Source organism: Macaca mulatta, chromosome 8 (genome assembly GCF_049350105.2).
Source record: "Macaca mulatta isolate MMU2019108-1 chromosome 8, T2T-MMU8v2.0, whole genome shotgun sequence".
Classification (NCBI taxonomy): domain Eukaryota; kingdom Metazoa; phylum Chordata; class Mammalia; order Primates; family Cercopithecidae; genus Macaca; species Macaca mulatta.
In genome coordinates, this window is record NC_133413.1 from 14,131,848 (window position 1) to 14,159,542 (window position 27,695).

Consider the following 27,695-nt stretch of genomic DNA (forward strand, 5'->3'; position numbering starts at 1 on the left):
GTATTGCACTGCTCTTCCCTATTTCGACCCCTGTTAGGACAGTGGATGTGAAATGTAGCTGGGCGCTTTTGGGGGTGTGCTAGGAGTGTGGCAGATGCCTCAGACTGGCATTTTCCCCTGATTCTGAATTCTCATGGCTCAAAGTCAGTCTCTAGGCTACTGACCGGGAAGATACAGGAAGTTGTTTTGTGTGGCAAACTATGCCAGGGCATTTTTTTCACCCGGCAATTTATTTGGTTTGGACTGGAATAAATCTTTGATATTGATTTCTTTGCCAATATTATTAGGGAGTGGAGCCTGACTTGTTAACTTAGCCCAATTCATCGTGCTTAGAATCTCAGTGAGTGCGTGTTGAACTGAGCAGAAGTGTGAGAGCAACTTGGACAGTGGTTTGCAAACCTAGCTGCATCTGGGGGGCTGTGAAAAAAACATGCGTGCTTACTCCAGACCAGTTGAAATAGAATCTGCAGGAATGGAGCCTGCGCAGCTATAGTGCTGTTAAAAATCCCCAGGTGGTTCTGATATACGGTAAAGGTTGAGATCCACTGATCCACAGTGAATTGGAGTCCTGGATCATAGACATGCCTTATGCTTTCACCAGCTTAGAATGGTTCTTGTGCTTTAGAACTGTGAAAAAGTGTTATGCAAACAAATGTGGAAATAGCCTAAATGCCACATCCTGTTACTACCTGTCATGAAGTATATTCACCAGTTATTCACTCTATTCTGATCTCTACCCATTCCACCTTTTCTTCATGGAACAATAATTTGACAGTTGGTTGTGCAGAACCAGAGTAAGTCTAGTTTGATTGGCGGGAAACGATTTTGGGTATGAAGTACCCTTTAGGCATTTATTGAACTCTCGTTTGTACCACAGCTGTGCTGGACAGTTTATAAATATTACTTCTTTAAACAAGGCCTATGGAGTCAGGCTGCCTGGGTTTTGCTAACTAGCTGTGTCATTTGGGCAAGTTTTTAAGCTTATATAAACCTGACTTTCATCTATGAAATGGGATGACAAGGGGTCATTATCATCTCACAGGATCGTGCAAATGTGTGTGTAAAGTGCTTAGTTTGGTGCCTAACACATAGTAACTACTCAGTAAAGTTATTATTACACCATCATCATATTTAAATGTAAATATTAAGAGCTAATAAATTTGTAAAAGGTAGTATACCCTTACCCCTTGAACCAAAGACTACTTTAGTTTTAAGTGGTTGGGTTAATTTATCACTTAAATATTGGCCTTTTGAATACCTTGAATTTCAATTGAATATAGCCAGAGGATTTCATAATTGGACCGTTGCCTCTGGAAGTTGGAGCTTTGTTTGTTTGTTTGGTTTCACTTCGTACACTAAGCATGTGGCTGTGGGCACCTTTCTGGTGACTTCTGGTACTGGGGAATCAAAGCTTCATTAGCTTCTTTGGAGGAGATGATCTTATGCTATATGAAGCACTCAGACTTCGTTAACTGTGTACCATCCAGACAAGACCAGGTGCTTCTCACGGCACCCTGTCCTTTTCTTAGCTCTCTCATCAATCTAGCCTGTTCCTTCTATTCCTCTTTATACTAGACTTCTCTTTGAACAAGGAATGTTGTTTTGTGAGTGCTAGGTCCCCAGCAATTAGTAATGCCCAGCACATACTAGGTGCCTCCTGAATGTTAATAGGTGATAATCTAGCAGAACACAAGATGAATCCGCAGGTTGAGATTCAAGCTGTGTGGTATGAACGCTGCATTGGCAGACTTATTGAATCAATTTTGTTAATACAAGTTTAAAATGTCTTAGTATCTGACTTAGTTCAGTAATCATTTACTGAGTGTCTTCTAGGCCAGACATTGGGGACAGAAAGGTAATAATATATGATCCCTGCCTCATGCACAGGAAGTCTAGTGCGATGGACAGACACATGCCAATGGCTGCCATGGAATGTGGTAAGTATTAAGATAAAGGGGCACCCTGTGTGCCCTTGGAGCATAGAGCAGGGCTTGTGTTCTGGGAACATGGGCTCCATGTGAAAACACAATTTAAATTAATTTTCTTTCTTTTTTTTTTTTTTTTGAGACAGAGTCTTGCTCTGTGGTCCAGGCTGGAGTACAGTGGTGTGATCTCAGCTCACTGCAACGTGCTCCCCCCAGGTTCAAGTGATTCTCGTGCCTCAGCCTTCCGAGTAGCTGGGATTAGAGGTGTGTGCCACCACGCCTGGCTAATTTTTGCATTTTTAGTAGAGATGGAGTTTCACCATGCTGGCCGGGCTGGTCTTGAACTCCTGACATCAGGTGATCCTCCCGCCTCGGCCTTCCAAAGTTCTGGGATTATAGGCATGTATGTTTTCATCCTTTTAAATATCTGCGGGTAGCACTTAACTTTAAATGGGTACTAATTAAACTATTGAATGACTTTAGTATGGAGTGAATGACTTTGCTCGGGCCTCGTTTTTAATTTCCTTCATTAGAGGAAAAAAAAAAAAAAATGCGGGTTGAATATCCCTCATCCAAACTGCTTGGAACCAGAAGTGTCTCAGATTTTTTTACATTTTTGGATTTTTGAATATTTGTATTATACTTGCTGGTTGAGCATCCTGAATTCAAAAATCCAGAATCTGAGCTGCTCCAATGAACATTTCGTTGAGCATCACGTCGGCACTGAAAAAGTTGTGGATTTCAGAGTTTCTGGTTAGGGAGACTCATCCTTTATGGGTGCTGGATTGTCACAGGACTTCTGGACCAGAGGTTAGGTGACTAGGCTTTGGTTTTCGCTTTGTTACTAAACAGGCTGTTTTCTTCCATAAGCTCAGCTTTAGATCCCCCGGTTGTCAAAGAAGGGGATGGGCCATCTGATGTTTAAGGCCTCTGTTAGTTCTTACTTGGAGACACCTGGCTTTAGTTCATCTTCCTTAGGAGTGGACAAAGAATATGGGAATTTTGAAATTGTTAGTCAACATCTACAGGGTTGTTGCAGCCTGGTTTTGGGTAAAGGCCATCTTTAGAGAGCCCAGGGAGAAGCAGTGGTTTAGCTGTCAGCTGAGAGGGGTAAGTGGTCCTATTAATTTTCCTCTGTGTTAGGGAAAGAATTGTTAAGGGTCACAGCGTTAGTGGATCTGGCTGGAAAGAGGAGGGGAACTCACTGTTACAGGTTATACTGAATACCTTTTCAGTCACTAAATGCTTTTTATGATATGTTTTTCAGGATTTCAGTGTTGCATGATTTCTCAGTGTTTAGCACAGGAAATTTAACATCAGCAAAAAAGAATGCTCTTTCTTTTTTTTTTTTCTTTGAGATGGAGTTTTGCTCTTGTCACCCAGGCTGGAGTGCAGTGGCATGATCTCAGCTCACTGCAACCTCAGCCTCCTGAGTTCAAGCTATTTTCCTGCCTCAGCCTCCCAAGTAGCTGGGATTACAGGTGCCCGCCAGCATGCCCGGCTAATTTTTGTATTTTTAGTACAGATGGGGCTTCGCCATATTGGCCAGGCTGTTCTTGAACTTCTGACCTCAGGTGATCCTCCTGCCTCGGCTTCCCAAATTGCTGGAATTACAGGCATAAGCCGCCACGCCTGGCCTTGAATGTTCTTTCTATGGGAATCTACAAAAGCCAGCTTTTGAGTCTAGTGGCAGAAAACCTCTTCTTCATTGTTGAGCTGTGCTGTGAGCTTGGAGGGCTTCAAGCCCAGCTGAAAAAGCTGTAGTATTTTCTGTCAGTTGGCTCTCTTGGAGAACTTAGTGAGCACTGGACTGGAGCGATACTGTCAGAGTTCATGAGCTGTTTGAGGCTCTCAAAGCCTAGATACTGGGGTTGCCCAAATACATCGGCTGGACTCACTATTTCTCTCGGGAGTCGGGGGGGTGGAAAATGCTGTGGTCTTAACTCTGCTCTTAATTTGACAGTGCTGTTGTTAATGGTAAGAATGATGTCATGCGTTTGTATTTTGCTTCGTAATTCACAGAGAATTTTAAAGTCCATTATCTGAGTTTATTCCCTCAGCAGTTCTGTGAAAAAGGCAGAGCAGTTTTCATATCTTCTGTTTTCCCGTGATTCTCTTGTGGCTCACAGAAGCTAAGAGCCTTCACCAAGGTCATAGGGTGAATGAGTTGCAGAGCTGGGAGTAGAGGCTCAGGCTTCTAGTGACCCTGTTTCTTCCTGGATAGCTCGCTCTGGTGGCGCTATGCTCAGGTAACTGCGCATGCTCGGTTTGGTCTTTTGTAAATTCCTGCCCCATTTTGGGGGAGGTTCTTTGGAGGCTTCTATTCATTTTGGAGCATTTAAGTATCTTGTCCTCTCTCCGTCCTCCCAGATGCATGGGCATTTCTGCAGGCCCCCGGGATGGCCCTTGTGCATGGGGGTGTCTCCTGCCTCCACGTTGCTTGCATGCCCCCTTCTGAAGGTGCTCTTCCCTGCATGGAGCCCCCTCGTGCCTGCCTCCACACTGCAGGCTGTTCGGTAAATGTTACTGACTCAGCATCGTTGTTTTCTAGAAATGGGACGGGGTATGGATGCCAAGTTCGTTTGTGTGTGAAGCCTGCGATTGTATCATCTTGCCTTCCCCATGTGTGCTCCTTGAGGGTGTCGCTGTGCTGCGGTCATCTGTGTTCCCTAGGGTGCCTCCCTTGGAGTCCCAGCCGTAGCAGACATGAAGTCAGTGCTCATGGTCTAAATAAGAGGAAGGCCAACAGAGCCATTAAATCTGGAAAATGACAAGTGAGGGAAAGGAATTTTTATTGAAGGCATGTGAAAAAGAAATCTTTTTAGGAAAGTTGACCTGTTTCTCAGCTGGAGCTGAATTTTAGCTCAGAAAAGCAGCCGTGTGCCCAGAGGGCTTTGGAATTTCAGTTTGGACAGATGAATTTAATTTGTTGTTGTATTACCCTTTGGGGTTTTATTAGACCTTTCTCCCAAATGGAATAGATTTTTCTATAAAAGTCACACTTCCTTTTTGAGAAGTGTAACACTAATTGTATGGGATGGTCTCCCAAAAGATTACCTGCCAGGAACCAAACACACTGCCTCAGACTCACAGCTCCTGGTTACTGCCTGTGCAGCTGCAGGGGAGAGATGCACGCTCGAGCTGAAATCAGGACGCATGTCTCCATCTTCTCTTTCTTGACTGCTGTTTCGTCTCTGAGCTGGCCTGCCTTCAACGTCTAGGAGCTTGGTGGGTGTAGACACATTACGGTATGGAGGAGGGAGATGGTGTTGCAACAGCCAGGAGACTCACTGAAGTTTCTGTTCTCTTCCTGCTCACTGCTCTGACTTTGTACAAGTCACATTTGTAGGGCTGTGCACAGTGGCTTACACCTGTAATCCCAGCACTTTGGGAGGCCGACCTGGGAGGATCTCTTGAGCCCAGACTTTGGAACCAGTCTGGGCAACATGGTGAAACCCCATCCCTACAAAAAATAAAAATTAAAAAATTAGCCAGGTGTGGTGGCTCATGCCTGTAATCCCAGCTACTGGAGAGGCTGAGGTGCGAGAATCACTTGAGCCCGGGAAGTCGAGGCTGCAGTGAAACATCATCACGCCACTGCACTCCAGCCTGGTCAGAGCAAGACCCTGTCTCAAAAAAAAGAAACCAAAACAAACAAACAAACAGAAACTCATTTGTAATAGTGGCAGTAGTTAACTTTTGAAAGTTTGGAGAAAAGTTCCTAAATAACCTGTGACCATGGACAACTTACTTAGCCTTTCTATGCCTCAGTTTCCTCATCTATGAAAAATGAGAGAATATGGTACTGATCTTACCGGATTTCAATGAGAACTCAGCGAGATCAAACTCAGAGCCTGGCACCTCGTGAGTGCTCACTCAATGTTGTTATTTCAACATTTTAGAGGAAAAACAATGCTAATGGGTCCTTATGGCTAAACATAGTCTATCACTGGCGTTACTTATGGTATTGGAAGGAACTTGAATTCTATATAGATAGTGTGATGGAGAAAGTATTTTGGGGATTGGCAGCATTTATTCAAAGGACAAAGGACGTGTCTGTCCTGTGTGGAGAGCAGTTTCCGCTTGTTTCTTTAAATGCTATGGGAAAAGCAGTGGACCCTGTGCTGTCTGCCGGACAGCTTCAGTCTCCATGTATTGATTTGGCCAGTTGTCGCTCGCTGTCATCATGGCAGCAGCCGTTGAAGGGACAGCTTGTCTTGATTTGCATTTTTGGGTGTTTGTGCTACTTATAGACAATTAAGACATGGAAGCCTGTTTATGGCAAGCTGGCAAATTCAGGAAAACACGGAAAAACCTGTTAGCACAGTTTGCACGTGTGCGGGCACAGAGCAGCCAAATAAACACACACGTTTTCCTGTATTTTAAAAACTCTCTGGAAAAAAAAAAAAAAAAAAAAAGACATTAAACCATTGCCCAGATGGCTTATAGAGCTAGAGCTTTCTCCTTGAAGTACATGAGTATGGCTGTCAGACATCTGCAACCCAAAGCCATCTTAAAACATCACCATCATTTTGATGCTACCCCTACCCGCCGTGTTTTTCCATTTGTAAGGGACAAGGATCCAGGAAGGAAAGTATCAGCTTACAAAGGGTTTTGTTACAATTAATCGTTCATGTTCTTTCTTTTGGTATCTTATTCTCTGTTTACATTTTATTTTTATTTTTACTTTTTTTGAGACAGAGTCTTGCTCTGTCACCCAGGCTGGAGTGCAGTGGCGTGACCTCGGCTCGCTCCAACCTCTGCCTCCCAGGTTCAAGTGATTCTTGTGCCTCAGCTTCCTGAGTAACTGGGATTACAGGTGTGTGCCACCACGTCCAGCTAATTTTTATGTTTTTAGTAGAGACAGTTTCGCCGTATTGGTCAGGCTGATCTTGAACTCCTGAACTCAGGTGATCCACCTGCCTCAGTCTCCCAAAGAGCTGAGATTACAGGTGTGAGCCACCGCGCCCGGCTGCTGTTTCCATTTTGTAACGCTAGCATCACCCCAGTGTAGGGTGGCTAGGGGTATTGTTCTTTCCTACTTTCTGGTGTATTTCCTCTACAGCATTGATCACTCTTGAACATGCTTTTTGGTTGTCTGTCTCTACCTACAAAACTGTATGTTCCCTGGTATATCACCAGTGCCTGACACATAGATAGTCAGTCAATATTTGTTGAATGAATGAATGGGCTGAAAGAACCTTCTTCTTCTTTCTTCTGTCACTTCACACCAAATGCTTTTGGAAAATGCTATGTGAACAGGGATCGTAAGCAGGAGAGGTTACACACATTGCTGTGGGATAGGCCATCATCCTCAGATACTTGTCTGGAAGGAGGTGGAGTACTTGAGTAGAAATGATACAAGACAACTTCTTCAGGAAATCAGCCAAGTGTCACAGCTTTTCACATAGGCGTGTGATGTTTGCGTATGTGTGTATGAAGAGCTGTCGTGTTCTAGAATCACGGGCCTTTAGATCCCTTGTACAGATAGAAAAGTGAAGTCCGAGGCCCAGGAATGCTGCAGGCCACTGAGGTGGAGTCCCTGTCTGCCCTTCTCAGTGCCCGGTCACTTCTCACTGCACTCCCCTCTTTATTGCTAAAGCCACTTTCCCTGACTCTGAATGTGTAACCACGAGGGAGAAAATGTACTCCAGGCTCACAGTTTGTGGAGAAAAGCCCAGCAGCTGAAAATCATGTTCACAAAGTTTGTACCTAGAAAAAGTGGCCATTTCTATAGTGTCTTTAAATTTCCTTGTTTCTCATACATTTTATAAACAAGACAGTAGAAGGAGATTCGGGAACAGCAACTTTAGAACAAGGGGGAAAAAATCAAACCTAGAGCCTTCCAGTTTCAGTTTTCTTCTCAGTTTAGGGCTGAGGCACTTTAGCTTCCTGTCTAAGGGATCACTCAAATCTGATTAGAAGCCATTGTGGGCTGGTAATTATCCGTAATTTTAGGAAGTCAGATGCAGCACCAACTCTGTTCTCTAATAGCAGGCTTATTAATTTTATATTTGCATGGCAGGAGAAGCAGATGGGGAGGTGGGATAAGCGTTCAGATGCTTGGTCATTGATAGCTTTTTACTTCCACGTATCACATGGGGATTTAGGACCCGGGAGGCCTGCTGAGAACTGATGATTATCTGTCCCTTAACCAGCTGGGTTCTTTTTCATCCTGAGCTCAGGAAGATTGCTCCTACTGCAGCCAGGGAAGACAGGTGGTTGACTGGTTAGAAATCAGGGCAGGTTATTTTCTCTACCTGCAGTTCCCTGTTGCAAAGCAGAGCTATCAAAAAGTTGTCTTCTCTATTGTATTTCAAATCTGGGTGTTTAAAAAATTGTGTAAGCAAATTAAGCATTTCTTTAATGGTAGTTATGTGTGTTCTTGATGCGAATGAGAGGTGCATTCCCTTGTAAAATCCCTGGGACTTTGTAGGAGGACGTGAGCCTTAGAACTGAAGTTGGTTTTCTAGATGATCATGTAGACATGATGCTGAGCACCAGACAAAGATGTTGATTGAAGCGATTTAAAAAAACTTTCTGAGTTCAGATTTTACACCAATATTTAGAAAACCAGCAAAGGAACTTGGAGGAATGTTCTCAGGCATCCAGTTCAGCCCCCTGCGCACATTGTCATAAAATCCGAGCGTGTGTACAGGGACGTGCATTCCTTTCTGTTCTCATCACAGAGCCTTCCCTGGCTCTGCACCTGCGTGTCATGTGCGTCCGTGTGAAGAGACCACCAAACAGGCTTTGTGTGAGCAATAAAGCATTTTAATCACCTGGGTGCAGGCGGGCTGAGTCCTAAAAGAGAGTCAGTGAAGGGAGATAAGGGTGGGGCCATTTTATAGGATTTGGGTAGGTAAAGGAAAATTATAGTCAAAGGGGGGTTGTTCTCTGGTGGGCAGTAGTGGGGGTCACAAGGTGCTCAGTGTGGCAGCTTTTTGAGCCAGGATGAGCCAGGAAAAGGAATTTCACAAGATAATATCATCACTTAAGGCAAGAACCGGCCATTTTCACTTCTTTTGTAGTGGAATGTCATCAGTTAAGGTGGGACAGGGCATTTGCACTTCTTTTGTGATTCTTCAGTTACTTCAGGCCATCTGGGCATATACGTGCAAGTCACAGGGGATGCGATGGCTTGGCTTGGGCTCAGAAACCTGACATTGCCCTCTTCCCTACCTTCCCTAGCTTTTCCCTCCTGTGCGGTTCTCTCACAAAGTGAATGGCCTCAGCCACAGCTTCTCTGCAGCTGCATCAGACTGTGGCGACAGGAGTGGTGGCTGCTGCAGGGTCTGCTGTCCCCACGGAGCCCAGTCTTGCTTGCCGCTGCAACCTGGTCACCATTTTTCCCCGAAAGTATGTAATTCTACAGAATGAGAGCCCACACGCTGGGGATGGAGGCGTCTTTATCACGGTGCTCTGCATATTTTAATCTTGGGTGGAAAGTATGGAAAAGTATGTGATACCTGTGGTTGGATGTCAGAAGAACGTTGTGAACTTGATGTGGACTGAGGATGTTAAGGTGCAACAGGCACCCCGGCTTCATTAAATGAGACTTCCCCATCTCCCTGCCAGGCACGCACAGGTGTATGGCCACGTCTTATGTGTTATCCTTATCTAGAGTACGCCTTGTCATGATGCTTAACATTACATGATGATATTCTGCCTCATAGAGTAGGTCCCAAACCGCATTCAACACAGAAATGTACTCTTGCTATTATACATAGAAAATGCTTTCATATACCAAGTGGGAGAGCAGTCCTAAAATCTGGGCTGGAATCGCAGAAGGAAGGCATTGGAAAGCAACAGGTTCCCTAGTCCAAAGCTGATTTTTGATGAACCTAGAAACAGGACTAAGAGAAGTGAATTTGCCTAAGGCCCTGACAGTGTCTCACGGTAGCATCTGAACCTAGCAGTTTCTTGACCTATTTCTTTAAATGATTAGTCAAGCTTCTTCTGATTCCTATATAAACATATTCCTCATTCATTCTTTTGTTTCAGTGAATTATTGCAGTGCTACCACGAAACAGTATTTGAGTCAAAATGTGGCAGTGTTGATCCCTTTCCAAGGATTTTAGTTGCACAGTTTGTCAAAGTTGTGCTTACAGTTTCTTGTTGGTTGCAAGGTGTCCTTTCAGAAGCCAATTGTGTGGTGTATTTATGTTGATTGTTGGAGGTAGTTTGGTTAGAACCTACTTCGAGTGGCTGGCGTGGGCCTGGGGGACAGTGACAGCTGCCTGCCTCATGGGCAGAGATGAAGTAATTGCTTCCTGGGAAGTACCATCCTCCTGGCCACACTCTCCAGCCCATTTCGTTTGTGTTGGTTTCCTTGGCATCTGCACATTTCTGGCTTCATGTGAGTCTCATTTATTTTAGCGTATGACTTCAGGCTGTGGGGAAGAATGGCCATTTTAGCACAGAGATGCACACAAAGGAACAACTGGCTAAATGTGAGTGAAGACATTCTTAGGGGGGATTTCATTTCTTTTATTCTGTAACAGGCAGTCTGGGAAGCAGTCTGGACACATGGCCTGCGCTGTCACAGTTCCTCCTTGCAGGATCACAGATGTTTGGAGATTGTAGTGATAACTGTTATCATTGAGAATGTCATTCTCACAGGCTCTAATAAGTCAGGATGTATTCAGTGTTAATTTGTTGAAGACAACTGTATTTCTAGCCAAATCCATGTGAGACGTTTCTCCTGGCAGTGTTGCTGGGGGGGTATTCCCGTGGCTTAGTCTTAGGGAAGCACACGCCTTTGAATACTGCTGCAGCTGTGAGTACCCAAAGCGCACGGGAGTACTTTTACCATACGGGGTGTTAGTCACTGATACACATCTCAGTCAGACCTGATGGATTCTTGACCCCTTCCTTTTTTAATTTTTTAGTTTTTAATTTTAATTTTTGTTTTTTAAGAGCACAACCCCTCAGGTGGCCACCATGAATCTCTGGTGTTTTCACTTGGCTGCAGCCTATTTGCCATCTCTGGTTCAAACATATTCAAAGCCAGATGATGCTTCCCTCTGTTCTGCTGTGTGACCCCAGCGCCCACAGGGTTCAAGACTGTCAGAGCTGGGAGCCACCTTCACAACTACCAGGGTTTCCAGAACCTCCTTCATCTAGCCCTGGGGATGGAAGAGATGTCATCAGAGGTGAAGGCTTATTAGGTTTACATGCCATTGATAACGAATGAGGGGGTTTTCTTTTATATAAGGGGAGCTTCTTAGAACGTGCTTTAGTAGGGTAAAGAAGCTTTTGATGTTTGCTTTCTCTGGAAAGATAATTTGTGATCCTGCCCTTGTTTTCAACAAAAATATAATTTGCATACCAGTGCATGTTATGTTACTGGGCACTGGCTGACAAATGGTTCTTAACTCGTCATTCACTCAACCACTGTTTCTTGAATGGCATATGTGTGCCAGCTGTAGTAGGAACTCGCTGGGCTCTAGGACTAACCCTTATGAAACAGAGGTCCTGGGGGAAGCAAAAGCATATAACTATAAACGTTTGAGGTGATATCAGAGGGGGTGTCTATAGGTGCAAAACTTCGTTCATTCATTGCCCCATCTAGGAGGTTTTGTGTCTTAGCAGCGTGTTCCATAGCAACACATCCCTCGATCAAAATATTCATCATATTGTTTTGAAATTCTCTGCTTACGTATGTGTTTTTCCGACTAAGTTTAAAACCGGTTAAGGACAGGCTATGGGGTATGTATTATATATATCTACACACACACATATATTTATATTTATATACATTACCAATGTAAATATACTATATATATAAACACATATGTATTTCTCCCTCTCTATATATACACACACACACCACACACATATATACACACACACACATATATATGAAATACACACACACACACACTTCTACTGCCAAGCACAGAAAGTCAAAACTAGGCAAGGGTTCTTTTAGTGTTCATGAAAAAATAGATGTGTTAGTTGAGAGCGTCCTTCAGTTGCCAAGGGAAAGACAGGATGGGTTCACAAAGGGAGACAGTGTTTTATTTTTGTTTTTGTTTTTGTTTTTTCTTTGTTTAACTCTTGAATTCAAAATACTCCAGACTTATGGAAAAGTTGCAAAAATAGTACAGAGAATTCCCATATACTCTTCCCTCAGATTCCCCAAACATTTCACCCCATTTGTACTTTCTCTTTCTCTCTCTGTGGATATAAATTTTTTTTTTTCTGAAATGTTTAAGAGTGGAAGGTAGAATGCAGGGCAGGGTGAAAGGTGGAAGGAGAGACGTGGGTTGGGAGGCTTTTTTTTTTTTTTTAACCTTCTGAGATGGAGTTTCGCTCTTGTCACCCAGCCTGGAGTGCAATGGCACGATATCGGCTCACTGTAACCTCTGCCTTCTGAGTTCAAGTGATTCTCCTGTTTCAGCCTCCTGAATAGCTGAGATTACAGGCACCCACCACCATGCTTGGCTAATTTTTTGTATTTTTAGTAAAGGGGTTTCACCATGTTGGCCAGGCTGGTCTTGAACTCCTGACCTCTGATGATCCACCCACCTTGGCCTACCAAAGTACTGGGATTACAAGCATGAGCCACTGTGCCTGGCGATTTTGGAGGCTTTTGCAGTAACCCAGAGCGCTATGATGAGGGCTGGACCTGGTTGGAAATGATGAGAAAGGTGAGAAGTGGTTAGGTCTGGCATAGAGTTTGAAAGGAGAGTTTAAATGGGTTAGATGACAAGAGAGAGACGTGGCTCTGAAGGCATAGTAGCCCTTGCCCTGCTGGGCCGGACGAGACAGGCAGCCTAGGGCTACTACCACACCCTGCGGGCAGCTCAGGACCTGGGCCAGCGGAGGAACCAGGCAGTGGTGCTGGCCAACTTCGGGACCCTGTGCCTGCACGCGGGTGCCAGCAGCATGGCCCAGCACTACCTCCTGGAGGCCGTGCGGCTGTTATCGAGGCTGCCCTGCAGGAGTGTGGCCGGGACTTCACCACGTGCTCCTGCAGCTGGGCCACCTCTGCACCCACCAGGGTCCGGCCCAGCAGGGCAAGGGCTACTATGAGTGGGCCCTTCTGGTCACTGTGGGGATGGGCCATGTGGAGAGTGAGTGCCCCGGTTCCTCCTGTGCGCCCTCCGGGGCCACTCAGGTTAGGGCACACCTGGGGTTTGTGATTCAGAAACAAGTGGTGGTTTTTCCACCATTGAAAGTGCTGAGTCATGGCCAGCAGCAGATGTTGGCAAGCGCCCTGGAGACAGGCGGTTCCCACACAGGGCTAGGCTGTCTGCCCTACTGGGGCAGCCAGCTCTTCCCAGTTTGCCCAGGGACCATGCTGCCTTGAGCACGGAAAGTCCTGCGTGCTGGGAATCCCTAGCCATAACCCTGGGATCAAGGCAGGCTCTGCTGAGCTGGGACTTGGGGTCCCTCCATGAGCCAGGCCGTGAACGCCGGTTCTTGTGCCCGTGTTATCTGCTTGGTATGTTGGCAGCCTGCGCACCTGTCATCCCACTTCACAGAGGACACGGGGCGGGTGATTGCCCAAAGCCGCAGAGCAGTTCATGCAAAAGCAGCTCGTTGTGCACTGTGTGCCAGGCCCCACCCACAAATGGGGCTTGTGGGGTCCTCGGGTGGCAGGGACTGAGCGTGGGAATGTGAGCTTTAGGCCAGAGAAGCCACAAAAGGGTAAGTGGTGTGATGGCGGGCCAGCACTTGGCCCCGGGTTAGGGAAGCCTCTTTAGTCTGGGACCAGAGGGTTGAGAGGATTTAGTCAAGTAATAGGTGGTGGGGGAGGGGCTGGTGGTGTAGCCTGTGTGAAGGACCAGGGATGAGCGAGTGTGGGTGAGTGGTGGTGAGTGAGTGGGGGTGAGGGAGCGGAGGTGTGATGGGGGTGAGTGAGTGGGAGTGTGAGCGGGTATGAGTGGGGTGTGAGCAGGGGTGAGCGAGTGGGGATGAGTGAGCGGGGATGAAGGGGGTGTGAGCGGGGGTGATTGAGTGGGGGTGGGTGAGTGGGGGTGAGTGAACGGGAGAGAGAGCGGGGATGAGTGAGTGGTAGTGAGTGAGCGGAAGTGTGATGGGGGTGAGTGAGCAGGGATGAGTGAGTGGGGGTGAGTGAGCAGAGGTGTGATGGGGGTGAGTGAGCAGGAGTGTGAGCGGGGATGAGTGGGGTGTGGTGGTGTGAGTGGGGGTGAGTAAGCGGGAGTGTGAATGGAGATGAGTGAGTGGGGGTGAGTGAGCGGAGGTGTGATGGGGTGAGTGAGTGGGAGCGTGAGCGGGGATGACTGAGGTGGGGTGAGTGAGCGGAGGTGTGATTGGGGTGAGTGAGCGGAAGTGTGCGCGGGGATAAGTGGGGTGTGAGCGGGGGTGAGTGAGCAGGGCTTATGCAGGGAGGTGCAGAGTTAGGAGTGGGTGGTTTGGGTGCTTGATGGTGAGAAGCTCTTCTGGAGAGCTAAGCAGGGCCTGGGGCCTTAGGCTGTGGCTTGGCCTTTTCCCCAAGAGCACTGGGGAGCCATGGAGTGCTATCGAACAGTCACTGCAGACTGAGCAGTGAACAGACAGACAGTAGGTGTGCAGGGCTGTCTGAAATCTAGGCCGCAGAGGATAGATGAGGAAGTTGAGTCCAGGGAAATGGCCGAGACAAGGGATACTGTTGTGGGTCCCCTCTGCCTTGCAGCGGTGTGTCATGGCATAGTGAGACCACTCAGAGATGCCTCCTGTGGCCTGGACCAGAGTCCCAGGGGCTGTGGCCAAATCTGCCCATTTCCCAGCACAGGCCTGGCACCCACTCCTGGCCCTAGGAGGGATGAGATTTTGGAAAGGACCGTGTGAAGGGGCCCCGGTTCAGACCCAGGCTTCTTCCCCAGGGGCATTCTCTGACTGGAAGGAGACCCTCCAGGAATCCAGCGCCCCAGCCCCCACTGCAGCCTCCGGTTGCTTGTGGCATAATAGCCTGTGCCACCTCCTCCTAGGAGGCCCTCCCCGGGGTGCTGGGGGATTCAGACTTGGAAATGCAGGCCAGGGAACGGGGATCATGCTTTCCTGTCTCCCCACCCCGCGCTGAACGGTCGAGGAGACCGAGGGTGGGGCTGCTACCCCACATGCTTACTCGGGGTCATTTTTGAGTCACTTTTGGTAGTTTGTGTCCTTCTAGGAGCTTGGCTGTTGTGTCTAGATGGTCTGATTTGTTGGTCTACAGTTGTTCGTAGTGTTTTCATGGAATCCTTTTATTTCTGTCAGGTCGGCAATAATGTTTCCTCTTTCATTTCTGATTTGAGAAACTTGGGTTTTTAATTTTTTATTTATTTCTTTTTATTAGAGATGGGGTCTCATCATGTTCCCCCAGGCTGGTCTTGAATGCTGGCCTCAGCGATCCTTCCACCTCGGCCTCACAAAGCGCTGGGATGACAGGCGTCAGCCATGGAGCTCAGTCTCTGATTTTAGTCATTTGTGTCCCATCTTTCTTTTCTTGGTCAGTCTGGTGAAAGATTTGTTAATTTTGTTATTATTTTCAGTAAACTCACTTTTGGTTCTGTTGATTATCTCTTTTGTTTTTCCATTCTCTGTATTTTTACTTCCCATTTCCACTCTCATGTTTATTATTTTCTTCCTTTTATTTGCTTTGGGTTTAGTTCATTCTTTTTCTAGTTTCTCAAGGTGGAAGGTTAGGTTTTTGATTTGAGATTTTTCTTCTTTCTTTGAATGTAGACATTTACAGTTATAAATTTCCCTTTCAGCACTGCCTTAGCTGCATCTTGGAATTTTTGATACACTGTGCTATTTTTTTTTTTTAAGGCAGAATTTTGCTCTAATGCCCAGGGTGGGATGCAGTGGTGCAATCTTGGCTCACTGCAACTTCTACCCAGGTGAAAGCCATTCTCATGCTTCAGCCTCCCAAGTAGCTAGGATTACAGACGTGCACCACCGCACCCAGCTAATTTTTATATTTTATTTTTTTATAGAGACGGGATTTCACCATGTTTCCCAGGCTGATCTCAAACTCCTGGACTCAAGCGATCCTCCCACCTCGGCCTCCCACAGTGCTGGGATGACAGGCGTGAGCCACTGCGCTGGCCCGGGCTGTGCATTTGTTTGCATTCTTCTCAAATTAGTTTTCAGTTTCCCTGATGGTCTCTTTGACTCACTGGTTGTTTAGGAGTGTGTAATTTCCACATATTTTTGAATTTCTCACATTTCCTTCACTGTTGATTTCCAGCTTCGTGCCAGTACAGCTGAAGAACACCTCTGCTTCGGTCTCAGTCCTTCTCCATTCACTGCGGCTCATTTTGTGGCCTGGCACATGGTCTGTCATGGGGAATGTCCCCTGGGTGCTCGAGAGGACTGTGTATTCAGCTGTTGTTGGGTGGCGTGTGTAACAGATGTCCATTCGGCGTACCTGGTTTCCTGTGTTAATCTCCGGAATGTTTCTGGCACTAGAAAATCAGAAGCTTTCCACTGTTCCCAGCGCCCTGGCTTTGGGAGAGGCCAGTGAGCATGTGGCTTGGGAGCCTGGTTGCATGAGAGAAGCATGTGTGGGAACACCAGGGGCCGGCTTTGAACCCCATTCCCCCAACATGATGCCGTGTGTGGCAGACATGACGCTTGGCTTTGCTCTCTCAGCGTTCCATCGGCGACAGGGGCTACTTGTGCCCCTGGCCTCATCAGCTCAGGCTGAAGGCAGCCCTGGTCCTGGCCTGAGGGGCTTTGTGAAGCAGAAATAGATGGCCTGGTGCAGGGGCCGAGCCTGGCCAGGACCTCGGCCCTGGGAGTTGTAAAGAAGGCTGGCCTCTACCATGAGCCTCTGCACCAAGGTGTGCCCATGTGACTGTGTGCTCGGCGTCTGCCCTGGCACGGGTGCATGGCCTGTCTGCGCTCAGTCTCCCCGCCTATGGGGCCCAGGCTCACAGAGGTGTGAAAGAGGCAAGCACGGCGCAGGGGCCTCCGAGCCCAGCCAGCCTCGCTTCGATGCTGGGAGACTAACGTCTTCCATTTTGTCTTCTGCCCAGGCCAGTTGCGGGCCGTCCACCGGCTGTGCTACTTCTACAGCACCGTCATGCCCAGCGAGGCCCAGTGTGTCATCTACCATGAGCTCCAGCTCTCCCTGGCCTGCAAGGTGGCCGGCAAGGTGCTGGAGGGGCAGCTCCTGGAGACCATCAGTCAACTCTACCTGTCCCTGGGCACCAAGCGGTAAGGGCTGGCTTTGCAGTGGTGGAGGTGGGGGTGGGCAGGACAGGGAGGGGGGCAAAGGGAAGCTGGCCCAGGACACCAGCAACCCCTCTCCTTTTGACCATTTGGTTCCTTGGCATCAGATGTTTTGAGCTGGTGGGCCTGGGGTCGTCCCAGGGCTGCTGCTGGCCTGTGAGTCCCAGCTTGAGCCTCCCTTGTTGGGTCAAAGGTCATCTCAACCCCAGCAGAGGCAGTATGTGCACTCTGGGCTGTTCTTCCTACTATGATGGCTTTTGTCCTCTACCTCTGCCTGCCCCGAATCTTCACTCCTGGCCTTCATCTGTCCCCTTAAATGTGACCACAGCAGCCACCTGTGGCTTCTCTCCCACAGAAGACAGAGCCAGTTGTGTCACCTGCTTCCCTGGGACAGGGTTTCAAGGTCTCACGTCCCATATGTGGCCTACTCGGCTTCCCCCAAGCATCCTGACCTGGTGGGGTAACCATGGCCCTGGCCACCCCACCCACAGGGCCCAGTGACATTGCTGCAGTCACACCCCCTCGAGTGTCGGACTTACTGAGAGGGCAGGGAAGGAGCCAGATTCCATGGGGACCCGGGAGACTGCCTCCAGTCTTGGTCTCAGGTTCACAGAAGGAAAATGGGCCAGTGTGCTAGAGCCATGCTTCTCAAAGTGTAGTCCCTGGACCAGTAGAACAGCATCCATGTCACCTAGGAGCTTGTGGCAAGTGGGAGTTCTAGGGCCTGCCCCAGGCCTGTGGAGCCGGAAGCTCTGTGGGCAGGGCCAGCAAGCTATAAGGACTGGCCTCCGGGTGACTGTGATGCCTGCACACCTTGAGAACCATCGGCCCAGATAGCCTCTGAACACTAACGGCTCCTGGTGCGTCTGGAGAAGACACAGGTCATGTCTGGGAGGCAGGGGAGATGGACTAGCACACTCCTCCTGCCACAGGGCAGCATGATGCTCGATTCCCTCTGAAGGATGTCCTTCATCTTTTCCATGCCATGTGTGTTCACCCTGGCCCTCCCAGCAGCCTGGGAAGAGCAGAACACTGCACACACAAGAGGGCCGTTCCCAGTCCGCACATTCTAGATTCATCTGTCACCAGACCCACGGGAGGAGGCAGACTGGTTCCAGGAGGATGAGAACCCTTGTTCTGACACCTGTGTCTGATTCCAGGGCCTGCAAATCCACTCTGGACTACACCAAGGAAGTCTGGGGATTTTCATTGACCTTCAGAAGGAAGAGAAGGAGGCGCATGCCTGGCTGCAAGCAGGGAAGATCTATTACATCCTGCGGCAGAGCGAGCTGGTGGACCTGTACATCCAGGTGAGTGGCAAGGGATGCAGGAGGACCCCTGTGTTGTTGACTCTCCATCCACCCATCCATTCATCCTTCCATCATCTATTTACCTGCTCATCCTTCCATCTATACATCCATCATCCATCCATCCATCCATCCATTCTTCCGTCGTCTTCCCATACACCTGTGGGTCCTTCCATCCATCCATCCATCCATCCTTCCATCCTTCCATCATCCATCCATTCACCTGTTCGTCTTTCCAAGCATCCATCCATCCATCCATCCATCCATCATCCATCCCTCCATCCATCTATCATCCATCCATCCTTTTATCATCCATCCATTCACTTGTCCATCCACCCATTCACCTATTCGTCCATCCATTCACCTGTTCGTCCATCCATCCATCCTTCCATCTATCTTTCCATCATCCATCCAACTGTTCATCCTTCTATCCATCCATCCATCCATCATTCTTCTGTTCACCTCTTCGTCCATCCATTCACCTGTTCGACCATCCTTCTATCCATCCTTCCATCCATCTTTCCAGTATCCATCCAACCATCTTCCATATATCCATGATCCGTCCATTCACCTATCCATCCATCCCTCCATCCATTCTTCCATCCTTCCATCATCCATTCACCTGTTCATTCTTCCATCCATCCATTCATCCATCATCCATCCATCCATCTATCATCCATACATCCTTCCGTCATTCATCCACTCGCCTGCTCATCCTTCCATCCATCCATCCGTCCTTCCTTCTAGCATCCATCCATTCACCTGTTCATCCTTCCATTCACCTGTTCATCCTTCCATTCACCTGTTCTTTCTTCCATTCATCCATCCATCATCCATCCATCCATCCATCCATCCATCCATCCATCCATCCATCATTCATCCATTCTTTTATCATCCATTCATTCAGGCACCATCCATCCACCTGTTCGTCCATTCATCCATCCATCCTTCCATCATCCATCCATTCATCTGTTCATCCTTCCATCCATCCATCATCCATCCATCCATCCATCCATCCATCATCCATCCATCCATCATCCGTCTATCTGTCCATTCATCCATCTGTCCATTCATCCATCTGTCCATTCATCCATCCATCATTCTTCCATCCTTTTATCCATCCATTCACCCGTCTATCCATCCATTCACCTGTTCATCCATCCATCCGTCCATTCATCCTTCCATCATCCATCCATTCACCTGTTTATCCTTCCATCCATCCATCATCCATCCACATATCCATTTATCCATTCATCCATCCATCCATCAATCCAACCATGCTTCCATTATCCATCCATGCTTCCATCATCCATCCATCCACCTGTTCATCCTTCCATCCATGCATCATCCATCCACCCATTCATTCATCCATCCATCCATCATCCATCCATCCTTCCATCATCCATCCTTTCTCCCATCCATCCATTCACTGTTCATCCATCCATCCATCATTCATCCATCCACCCACTACTCTACCTATTAATCCATCCCTCCATTCATCTATCTGTCCATTGGTTTATCCATACATTTGTCTATCCACCATCTAGCCATGAATATGCACATACATCATCTACCCTCCACCCATCCATACATTATCTACCCACCCATACATACATGCAGACATACATACATCATTCCACCCACCCACCCATCCATCCATCCATCCATCCATCCATCCGTCCGTCCATCCACCCATCCGTCCGTCCATCCATTCATCCATCCATCCATCCATCCATCCATCCATCCATCCATCCCAAAATTAATCTATCCACACACCCATCCATCCATCCATGTGTCTACATCTCCTCATCCATTCATCCATCCATCCACTCATTCCTAAGCCACTGCTGAGCACCTGTTGTGTGCCTTTTCCCTCCCTCCAACTGGTTCCTGCACATCCTCCCCCAGTGGCCAGCATCTTCTCCCTGAGGGCAGAGGCGCGGCCCCTCACAGTGCCCAGCACCTGCTGGTATACAGCACATGCTCAAATAATGTGATCACTCAGTTAACACACAGAAGAACTTGCTCCAAGCGACACGTGGCACATCTCCTTACAAAATGAATCTATCATAGTGGCTGTTTTCAGAGGCTTTCCCAAACACAGTGTGATCTGGAACAAATTGTGAAGCTCACCAGCCTGGTGAAGCTTTCGTGATTGAGCACCTGCTGTATACCTCCTTGAGCTGAGGAGAGGGATCAAGAGCTCATGGCCAAGAGGGGACCAGGCCCACCCACAAACACTATTGATGTGGCAGGGATGTGGCAACACAGAAAGGAGCCAGGGGATGGGCTCCCAGCTATCTGGGGGCCACGGAGACTGGTTTGAGTACAGGCGGAGTGGGCTAGGCCTAGCCCTGGTGGTAGGATTCACGGGTGTCGGGCTTCTGGGCTGCAGCTGCTCAGTCACCTCCTGGCACTCAGGTGCATCAGTTCATTGTCCTCACGCCAGTGGTGGGGGCATCCCTAATGTACAGAGCCTGAAAAATGCTCAGGTGTACCTGCAGTGTGTGAGAGGAAGGAGGCTGGCAAAGGTGGGCGTGGCCACCTCGCCAGGTGTGGGTCTTGAGGGAACTTCTGTCTCCTTTCAGGTGGCACAGAATGTGGTCCTGTACACAGGCGACCCCAGCCTGAGGCTGGAGCTGTTTGAGGCAGCTGGAGACATCTTCTTCAATGGGGCCTGGGAGCGGGAGAAAGCCGTGTGCTTCTACCGGGTGAGCTGGCCTGTGGGCTGATGTGGGTGGGCCTCAGGGGAGCACCTGGAGGGCTGAGGCACAGGTGTGGCAGGGCAGAGGCCTCCCACCTGGGGGCAGGGCCACCCATGCACATGCTTAGTTTCCAAGTGATCTCACCGGGAATGATATTGACCATGCCCCTGCCCGGGACAAACGTTTGGGGCCTGGATGTGACAATGGCTCTACCCTTGTACCTGATGATCTCAAGCAACCATGAGCTGGAAGTTCTGTCCCCATCTTCCAGATGAGGAAACTGAGGCTCAGAGAGGCACAGGGACATGTCAAAGGACACACAGCATGTCAGTGGGAGGCCCAGGTCTGCTTGCACCCCGAAGTGGGACGGCTTCTCCCTTCCTCTGAGCTCACGGTGTGGCTCAGCCCTGGGCACAGATAAATGCGGTGTTTTTAGAGCAGAGAGGAGTGCTGGCTCCCCCAGCCAGACCCCCTGGTGCCCAGGTGGGAAAGGCTGGTCTGAGGCTGCTGGGTGTAGCTGGATGGGCCTCAGGTGACTCTTCAGCCCCCAACTTGGGTGTCTGAACTGTGTGTTATCCCAAAGCACAGAGCTGTGTGGAGGTGCAGGGGTAGCTGGGGCGTGGGAAGCTCCAAGCACATGTTTGAGCTCTGAGGAGGGCACTGGGCAAGGTGGGTGCTGTGGGAAACCTGAGCCACCTGCCTGTGTGGTAGGACCGGGTCCTGGCCCTGGCAGTGACTACGGGCAACTGCAAGGCGGAGCTGCAGCTACAGCTGTGCAACAAGCTGGTGGCACTCCTGGCCACACTGGAGAAGCCCCAGGACGGCTTGGAGTTTGCCTACATGGCCCTAGCACCCAGCATCACTCTGGGTAAGTCCCCTGAGCACCCCCCCTGCCAGGACCCACACTTTGCCAGAGCCCAGCCTCCAGGTCTGCAGGGCAGGAGCTGAAACAGCTGCTGGATTTTCCTGGTCTCCTGTCCAGGCAGGCAGATCTGCCCAACTGGCTTCCCCGTCTAGCTGTGGGGCACGGCCCGAGGTGTCTCACGCAGTGCAGAGCTCCCTGCCTGACTGAGCTCTGTTTCCTCTGCCTGTTCCCGCTGCTGACCACAAGGGCCGCCCAGTGTGCCCTCTGCCTTCCAGACATGCCAGGCATCTCGTTGGTCCCTGTATGTGCCAGGCTGAGTGGCACATTCCCTTTCTCTTGTGCCCTACCCAACCTCATCAACCACACGGCTCTCTGGCTGATAAAATCCCAGTTCTCCTTCCAGCAGTCGGCACCTTAAGGCCGGGCATCCCCTGGTGCTGTGCCAGGGTCGTCTGTCCCCCTCCAGAGACAGGGAACCCTAGGCAGGCCGCCTGCCCCAGCACCTTGTGCCCCGTGGCCCAGTACACAGTAGGTGTGCAGCTGACTCCCCAAAGTAGGGGGCTGTGATTGTGACACACGCAGGAGGAGTCGGATGTCACGTCTGTGGGTTGCCTGGAGCCGGGCTGCCCGGGAGCACCTGGACTGCATGGCTTTTGGGCTCCCCTGGTTAAAACCAGTGAGCCAAGGCAGGTGGCTATGTGTAGGCACAGAGCTGGGCCATCCAAGTCCGACTTTGCCAAAGCCTCACAGTAGACAGGGGCAGGCCTTATTAGTTCTGCTTTGCAGATGGGAAAGTGAGTCTGGGAACCTGGAAGCGACTGGCCAGAGCTGCCCAGGTGACCGCAGGTGCCTGGAGGCAAGCCAGGTGCTGCCCGGGGTGTGCATACCTGCTCCTGAGGGGCCTGTGCCCTCCCTGCCCCAGGGAGCCACTTCCTCACACCTGCCCCTTTGGCCTGCACCCCAGGGGACGGGCTGAACGAGCACGTGGCCTACCACCGCCTGGCCACCCTGCACCATCAGCTGGGCCAGGGCAAGCTGGCGGAGCACTTCTACCTCAAGGCCCTGTAGCTCTGCAACTCGCCACTGGAGTTCGACGAGGAGACCCTCTACTACGTGAAGGTGTACCTGGTGGTCGGTGACATCATCTTCTATGACCTGAAGGTGGGTGGGGAGGGGCAGGGCTCGGGGTGTTCCCAGCCCCCTTGGAGTGGGATCTCCACCCAGACCCCAGAGGCCTGGGTTCCAGCCTACCTTAGGAATGGCCCAGTGGCCTCCCTGGAGCTCTGCATGCGGCTGGAGGAACCGGCAATGTTAGCAGATACAACCCAGCTCCCAAGCTGGCCAGGCCCCACCCTCAAGAACTCAGTCTCAGCCAGGGAGGCTGACACATGAGTGGGCAATGGTGGCCTCTGGGTAAAGAAGGCGGATTGTAGTCAGGGGGACCCTCCTGGAGGAGGTGACACCAAAACTGAGTCTTGACAGTCAAGTGTCAAGTTGCATTTAACAAAGAAAACAGGGTCAGGAGAAGGACATTTCGGAGGACCACATCATCTTGACGTTGAATCCACGTTGCAAGATCCAACCCAAATCCTGGCGCCTCCTCTAGGAAGCCTGCCTAGGGTGCCAGCCTGTATTGAGCAACTCCTTCCTGGAGTCCCGAGACACCTTGAACCTTCACATCACCCAGGAAGGGTGGGGTGGGACCAGTGTCTTACCATCGGGTTCACAGACAGGGAAACCCCAGCTCAGTGCAGGTGCAGTGGGGCGGGGCCCCAGCCAGCCAGGCTGAGGCCTTGCTGGGTCGGGTCTGTCTGGAGCGGAGGTGCTGTGCTCCCTCTGCCCCCAGCCCTGCAGGGGTGGAGAGCTGGGACTGTCAGGTTCAGACCTGGCGTGTCTCCACCCCTCTGCCCAGCAGGCACCGCCCCTCCTCAGCATCGCACCGGCACCGCATCAGTGCTCCTTATGGGCTGAGGGGCCAGGGCACTCCAGTCCAGGGACCGAGATCTTGGGGTCCTTAGAACAACATGAGGAGCTGGGGCAGCCCTACGACCTCGCCCCGTATCCCCCACCCGCAGGCCTGGGGCTGCCCGGGTGGCCCCCGCCCAGTGCTGGCGACACCTGGTGGTCAGAAGTGGTCCCTGTGGCCTCCCAAGTCCCAGCCAGACAGGGAGGTGCCAAGTGTCAGACCCAGAGGGACGCTGCTCACCACTCAGGGGCTGGCCTGGGACCCAGGGGGACGGGCCTCCCAGAAGAGGCCTTTATCTCTCTTGGTCAAGGCTGCCGCCCACTCCGCCTGCCCAGGAGGAAGGAAAGGGCCAAGTAGTACCTGAGAGGCCAAAGTCCACGGTTGGGGTTGAGGGGCAGAGGCCTCCTTCACCTCCTTCCCATGCACAGCCCTCTGGGCCTCATCGTGACTATGCTGTCAGTGCAGGCCAGCTTCCCACAGGGAGGCCCCCTTGGAATTCCCCAAGGGCGGCTGTCTTTCCAAGGCTACACCCTCCTCCTTGTATAGGAGGCTCTGGACCCAGGGCCCAGAGGAGTAGGAGAAAACGCCGGGCTGCATGGGGCCTGGAAGGCTGGCAGAGAGGCGGGGTAAATGGGCATCTTTGCCGATTGCCTCTAAAATGGGGTCCCCTTTAGTGTACACATGAGAGTGAGCCCTGGAATAGGGAAGATTAGGTGTGTCCTGGCTCAGCCTGCCACTCACTAGCTGTTGCACACACTACAGGCACATGGAAATGGCCACGCAAATGCACACGGGCACAGGCACACGCACACACAGGCATGCACACAGGCACACAAACGCACAAGCACACGCACAGGCACATGCAGAGACATGCATTGGCTGGCTCCTTCCTGTTTAGTTGGGATGCCCCCACCCCTTCAGGAAGCCTTTGCCTTCCACCCCCGGCTGAGTCTGGGGCCTCCTGGACCCCCCACAGGCTCCTGGGCTTCCCTCTGCCACAGCCTGAGCCACCCTGTGTGGTCAGTGTTTACTCCCAGGTCCCTCAGACTGGGAGCAAGGACGTTAGGCTCAGCCACGCACCCAGCACAGAGTCCAGTGTTCGGCTGGGCCGGGGGCATTGGATGAGCAGTGGCGGTGACTCGGGGCCTTCTCATGCCCCTGCTCCGTGTGTGGGGCGGGGCAGTGGGGGAATGGACTTGCTGCATCTTGGACTTTGTCCTTGACCCTGGGAGCCATCTTGAGATGGTAAAGAGGGACAGGCCAGGCATGGGTCTCAGAGAGGTTCCTTGGGTGACCCCCATGTGGAGGAGGCGCCTGGGGAGAAGCCGGGTGGGGGATGGGAGGGTGAAGGAGGAGGTCTGGGAGGCGGCATCCCAACCCAGGGATGGTGAGTTTGGGCCAAAGATGCATTGAAAATGGGAGTGGATGTCTGGGGAGTCACACTCCGTCAATATTTCAGGGAACATTGCCAGAGAGGACACCTGTGAGATGGTTTTGTACCTGGCCTGTCCCGTGGAGGGCCTGGAAATGGTCAGCATGGACAGGGGCCAGAGGGGAGCCTGGGTCACTCAACGCTGTGCCCCTGCTGTGGCTCGGAGCCACGGGTCCTGCATGGAACTCTCAGAGCAGGCAGGATCTGCCCTGACCTCAGCCCATGGGGAAAGCAGCCACTGCCTGCGGAGAGGGTGGCACTGGGGCAGGACGGTTGTGGTGAGTGGGGCGTAGGGGCAGTCAGGAAGGCTTCCAGGGGTGTCAGGGTCGTCCCCACTTCCTGCAGCTGAGACCACAGCAGTGTAACAGGTTTCGGGGCTCATGGGGTGAGCCAGCATTGGCTGGACACGTGGAATGACCTGGAGACAGCAAGGGCCTCTGGGAAGACGGGCTCCGAGTCCCCTTTTTGCTGAGCATGACCTGTCCCCTTCAGGACCCGTTTGAGTACTACCAGCTGGCACTGGCAGCCGCCGTGGACCTGGGCAACAAGAAGGCACAGCTGAAGATCTACACGCGGCCGGCCACCGTCTCCCACAACTTCCTCCTGGACCGTGAGAAGTCGCTCCTCTTCTACCAGAAGGCCAGGACCTTCGCCACAGAGCTCAACGTCCGCAGGGTCAACCTGCCTCCTCTGCCACTCCACGGGTGGGCCCCCTGGTTGGCCCCCAGCCACCCTCGCTGAGGACAGCATCCGAGGGTGTGGGTTTTGTGCAAGGAGGACGGTCTCCTCCCTCTCCTGGTGTCTCCCGTGGCTCATTTTCTGGGAAATGGGGCATGAAAGCAGGGTTCAAATAGCAATAAATTTTTCTTTGCAATAACCTACCGAAGTCCCCAGGGCATCCTTCCCTGTGTGCTTCCTGGGCTGTGTCTAGGGGCCAGCTCCTTCCCTGGTGGCAGCCCTCTGATCTTGGGGATGAGAAGGACCATGAGTCCAACAGACCTGGGCCAGGTCACCATGAGCCTCGGTTTCCTCGGTGGCCAGAGGGGAGATGGTGGTGGAACTATCTGGGCAGCTCCCTGCCCTCCCTGCTCAGAGCTTTTGCTGTAGGTCTCGTGCCGCCCTTGACTTTAACCTTCAGGCCACTGTGCCCGGATGTGGGGGCTGCTAGTGTCCCTGTTTGCCATTGAAGAAATAGAGGCACAGAGAGGATAGGTGTCTGGCCCATCGTCACACAGCAGGTAGTGGCGGAGACGCAGAGCCCAGTACACTGACCACCACACCACCCTGCCAGCCTGCAGCCAGGAAGGTGTCCCCCATTAGGACCCAAGGTCAGCTCCTGGACCTCTCTTGTGGTGTCAGGAGAGCCACAGGCCAGTGAGGGTGGCCCCGGGGATCCCTCACTCAGTGTCCTCTGCTCCCAGACTTGGTTGGGCTGAGCCTGGCCAGTCCCACCTCTGTCCACTGGTCAGCCCTGCGGGAAGTGAGATGCAGGGATCTCTGCCTGTGTAGATGCTGCTGCCCAGTATTGAAAGCCTTATCTGGGCTGCCCCCAAGCCATCCCCACATACCCCTCCCCTTCCGGTCCCTGGCCCTCATCCCAGTCCCTGGAATCCCAGGTTTTCCTTGTTGGAATCTCTTGACCTTAGGGAACACAGCTCACACGGTCTCTTTGCCAGTTTACGGCAAGGAAACCGAGGTTCAGAGACTGTGGGTGTCCCACGTGATTCTCACATACACTGCACTCTCCCAGGCCCCCCTTTTAAACACTTTAAATGAGGTGACATTCACATCGCATGCAATGAACTATTTCAACGCGAATAATGTGGTGGCATTTGTGCATTCACAGTCCTGTGCAACCACTCACGCCATCTACTTTCAAAATGTTTTCATCTCCCCAGAAGAAATCTGCCATCCTCACTAAGCTGTTACCCCTCCTTGGTATCCCCCAAGCCCCTCGTTTAATGGAAGGGGAAACTGAGGCCCGGAGAGAGACTTGCCAGTGGGCGGAGCTCTGATCATAAGGAATCAGGCACCCATCTGCTGCTTCAGTCCTGGGTTGGTTTTCCACCCAGCAGAGGTGACAGAGCCAGGAGGTTCTGGGACCCCATGCTTGCAGCCAGAGCCCTGCCCCGAGCCTCCCCACCAGGGGGCAGCAGAGAGCTTTCCAGAACCGGCCGCGGGGCTGGCGGGAAGCAGCGGGTCAGAGCTGCTGACAAACCTCACGTGGACCCCAGATCGCTGTCTCTGTGGGTTGGGCTTGGGAATTGGAGAGGAGGCCGCATGATTGGAAACGTGAAGACGGCACGGCCTGGCTGGAGGAGTGG

The 27,695-nt window shown here is 51.0% G+C and overlaps 1 protein-coding gene across 1 annotated transcript; it reads left to right on the top strand.

The window, feature by feature from the left end:
- The first annotated feature begins 1,900 nt into the window (after nt 1-1,900).
- Nucleotides 1,901-26,250, top strand: LOC144330569 (SH3 domain and tetratricopeptide repeat-containing protein 1-like). Its single transcript, XM_077942759.1, has 12 exons — nt 1,901-1,937; nt 12,736-12,845; nt 12,934-13,050; nt 14,867-14,977; nt 16,274-16,382; nt 16,901-17,081; nt 17,204-17,252; nt 18,257-18,406; nt 20,992-21,114; nt 21,820-21,976; nt 22,938-23,134; nt 25,864-26,250. The coding sequence occupies exons 1-11, from the start codon at nt 1,901-1,903 to the stop codon at nt 23,039-23,041; spliced, it is 1,248 nt and encodes a 415-aa protein (XP_077798885.1). The 3' UTR covers nt 23,042-23,134; nt 25,864-26,250.
- The last annotated feature ends 1,445 nt before the right edge of the window (nt 26,251-27,695 follow it).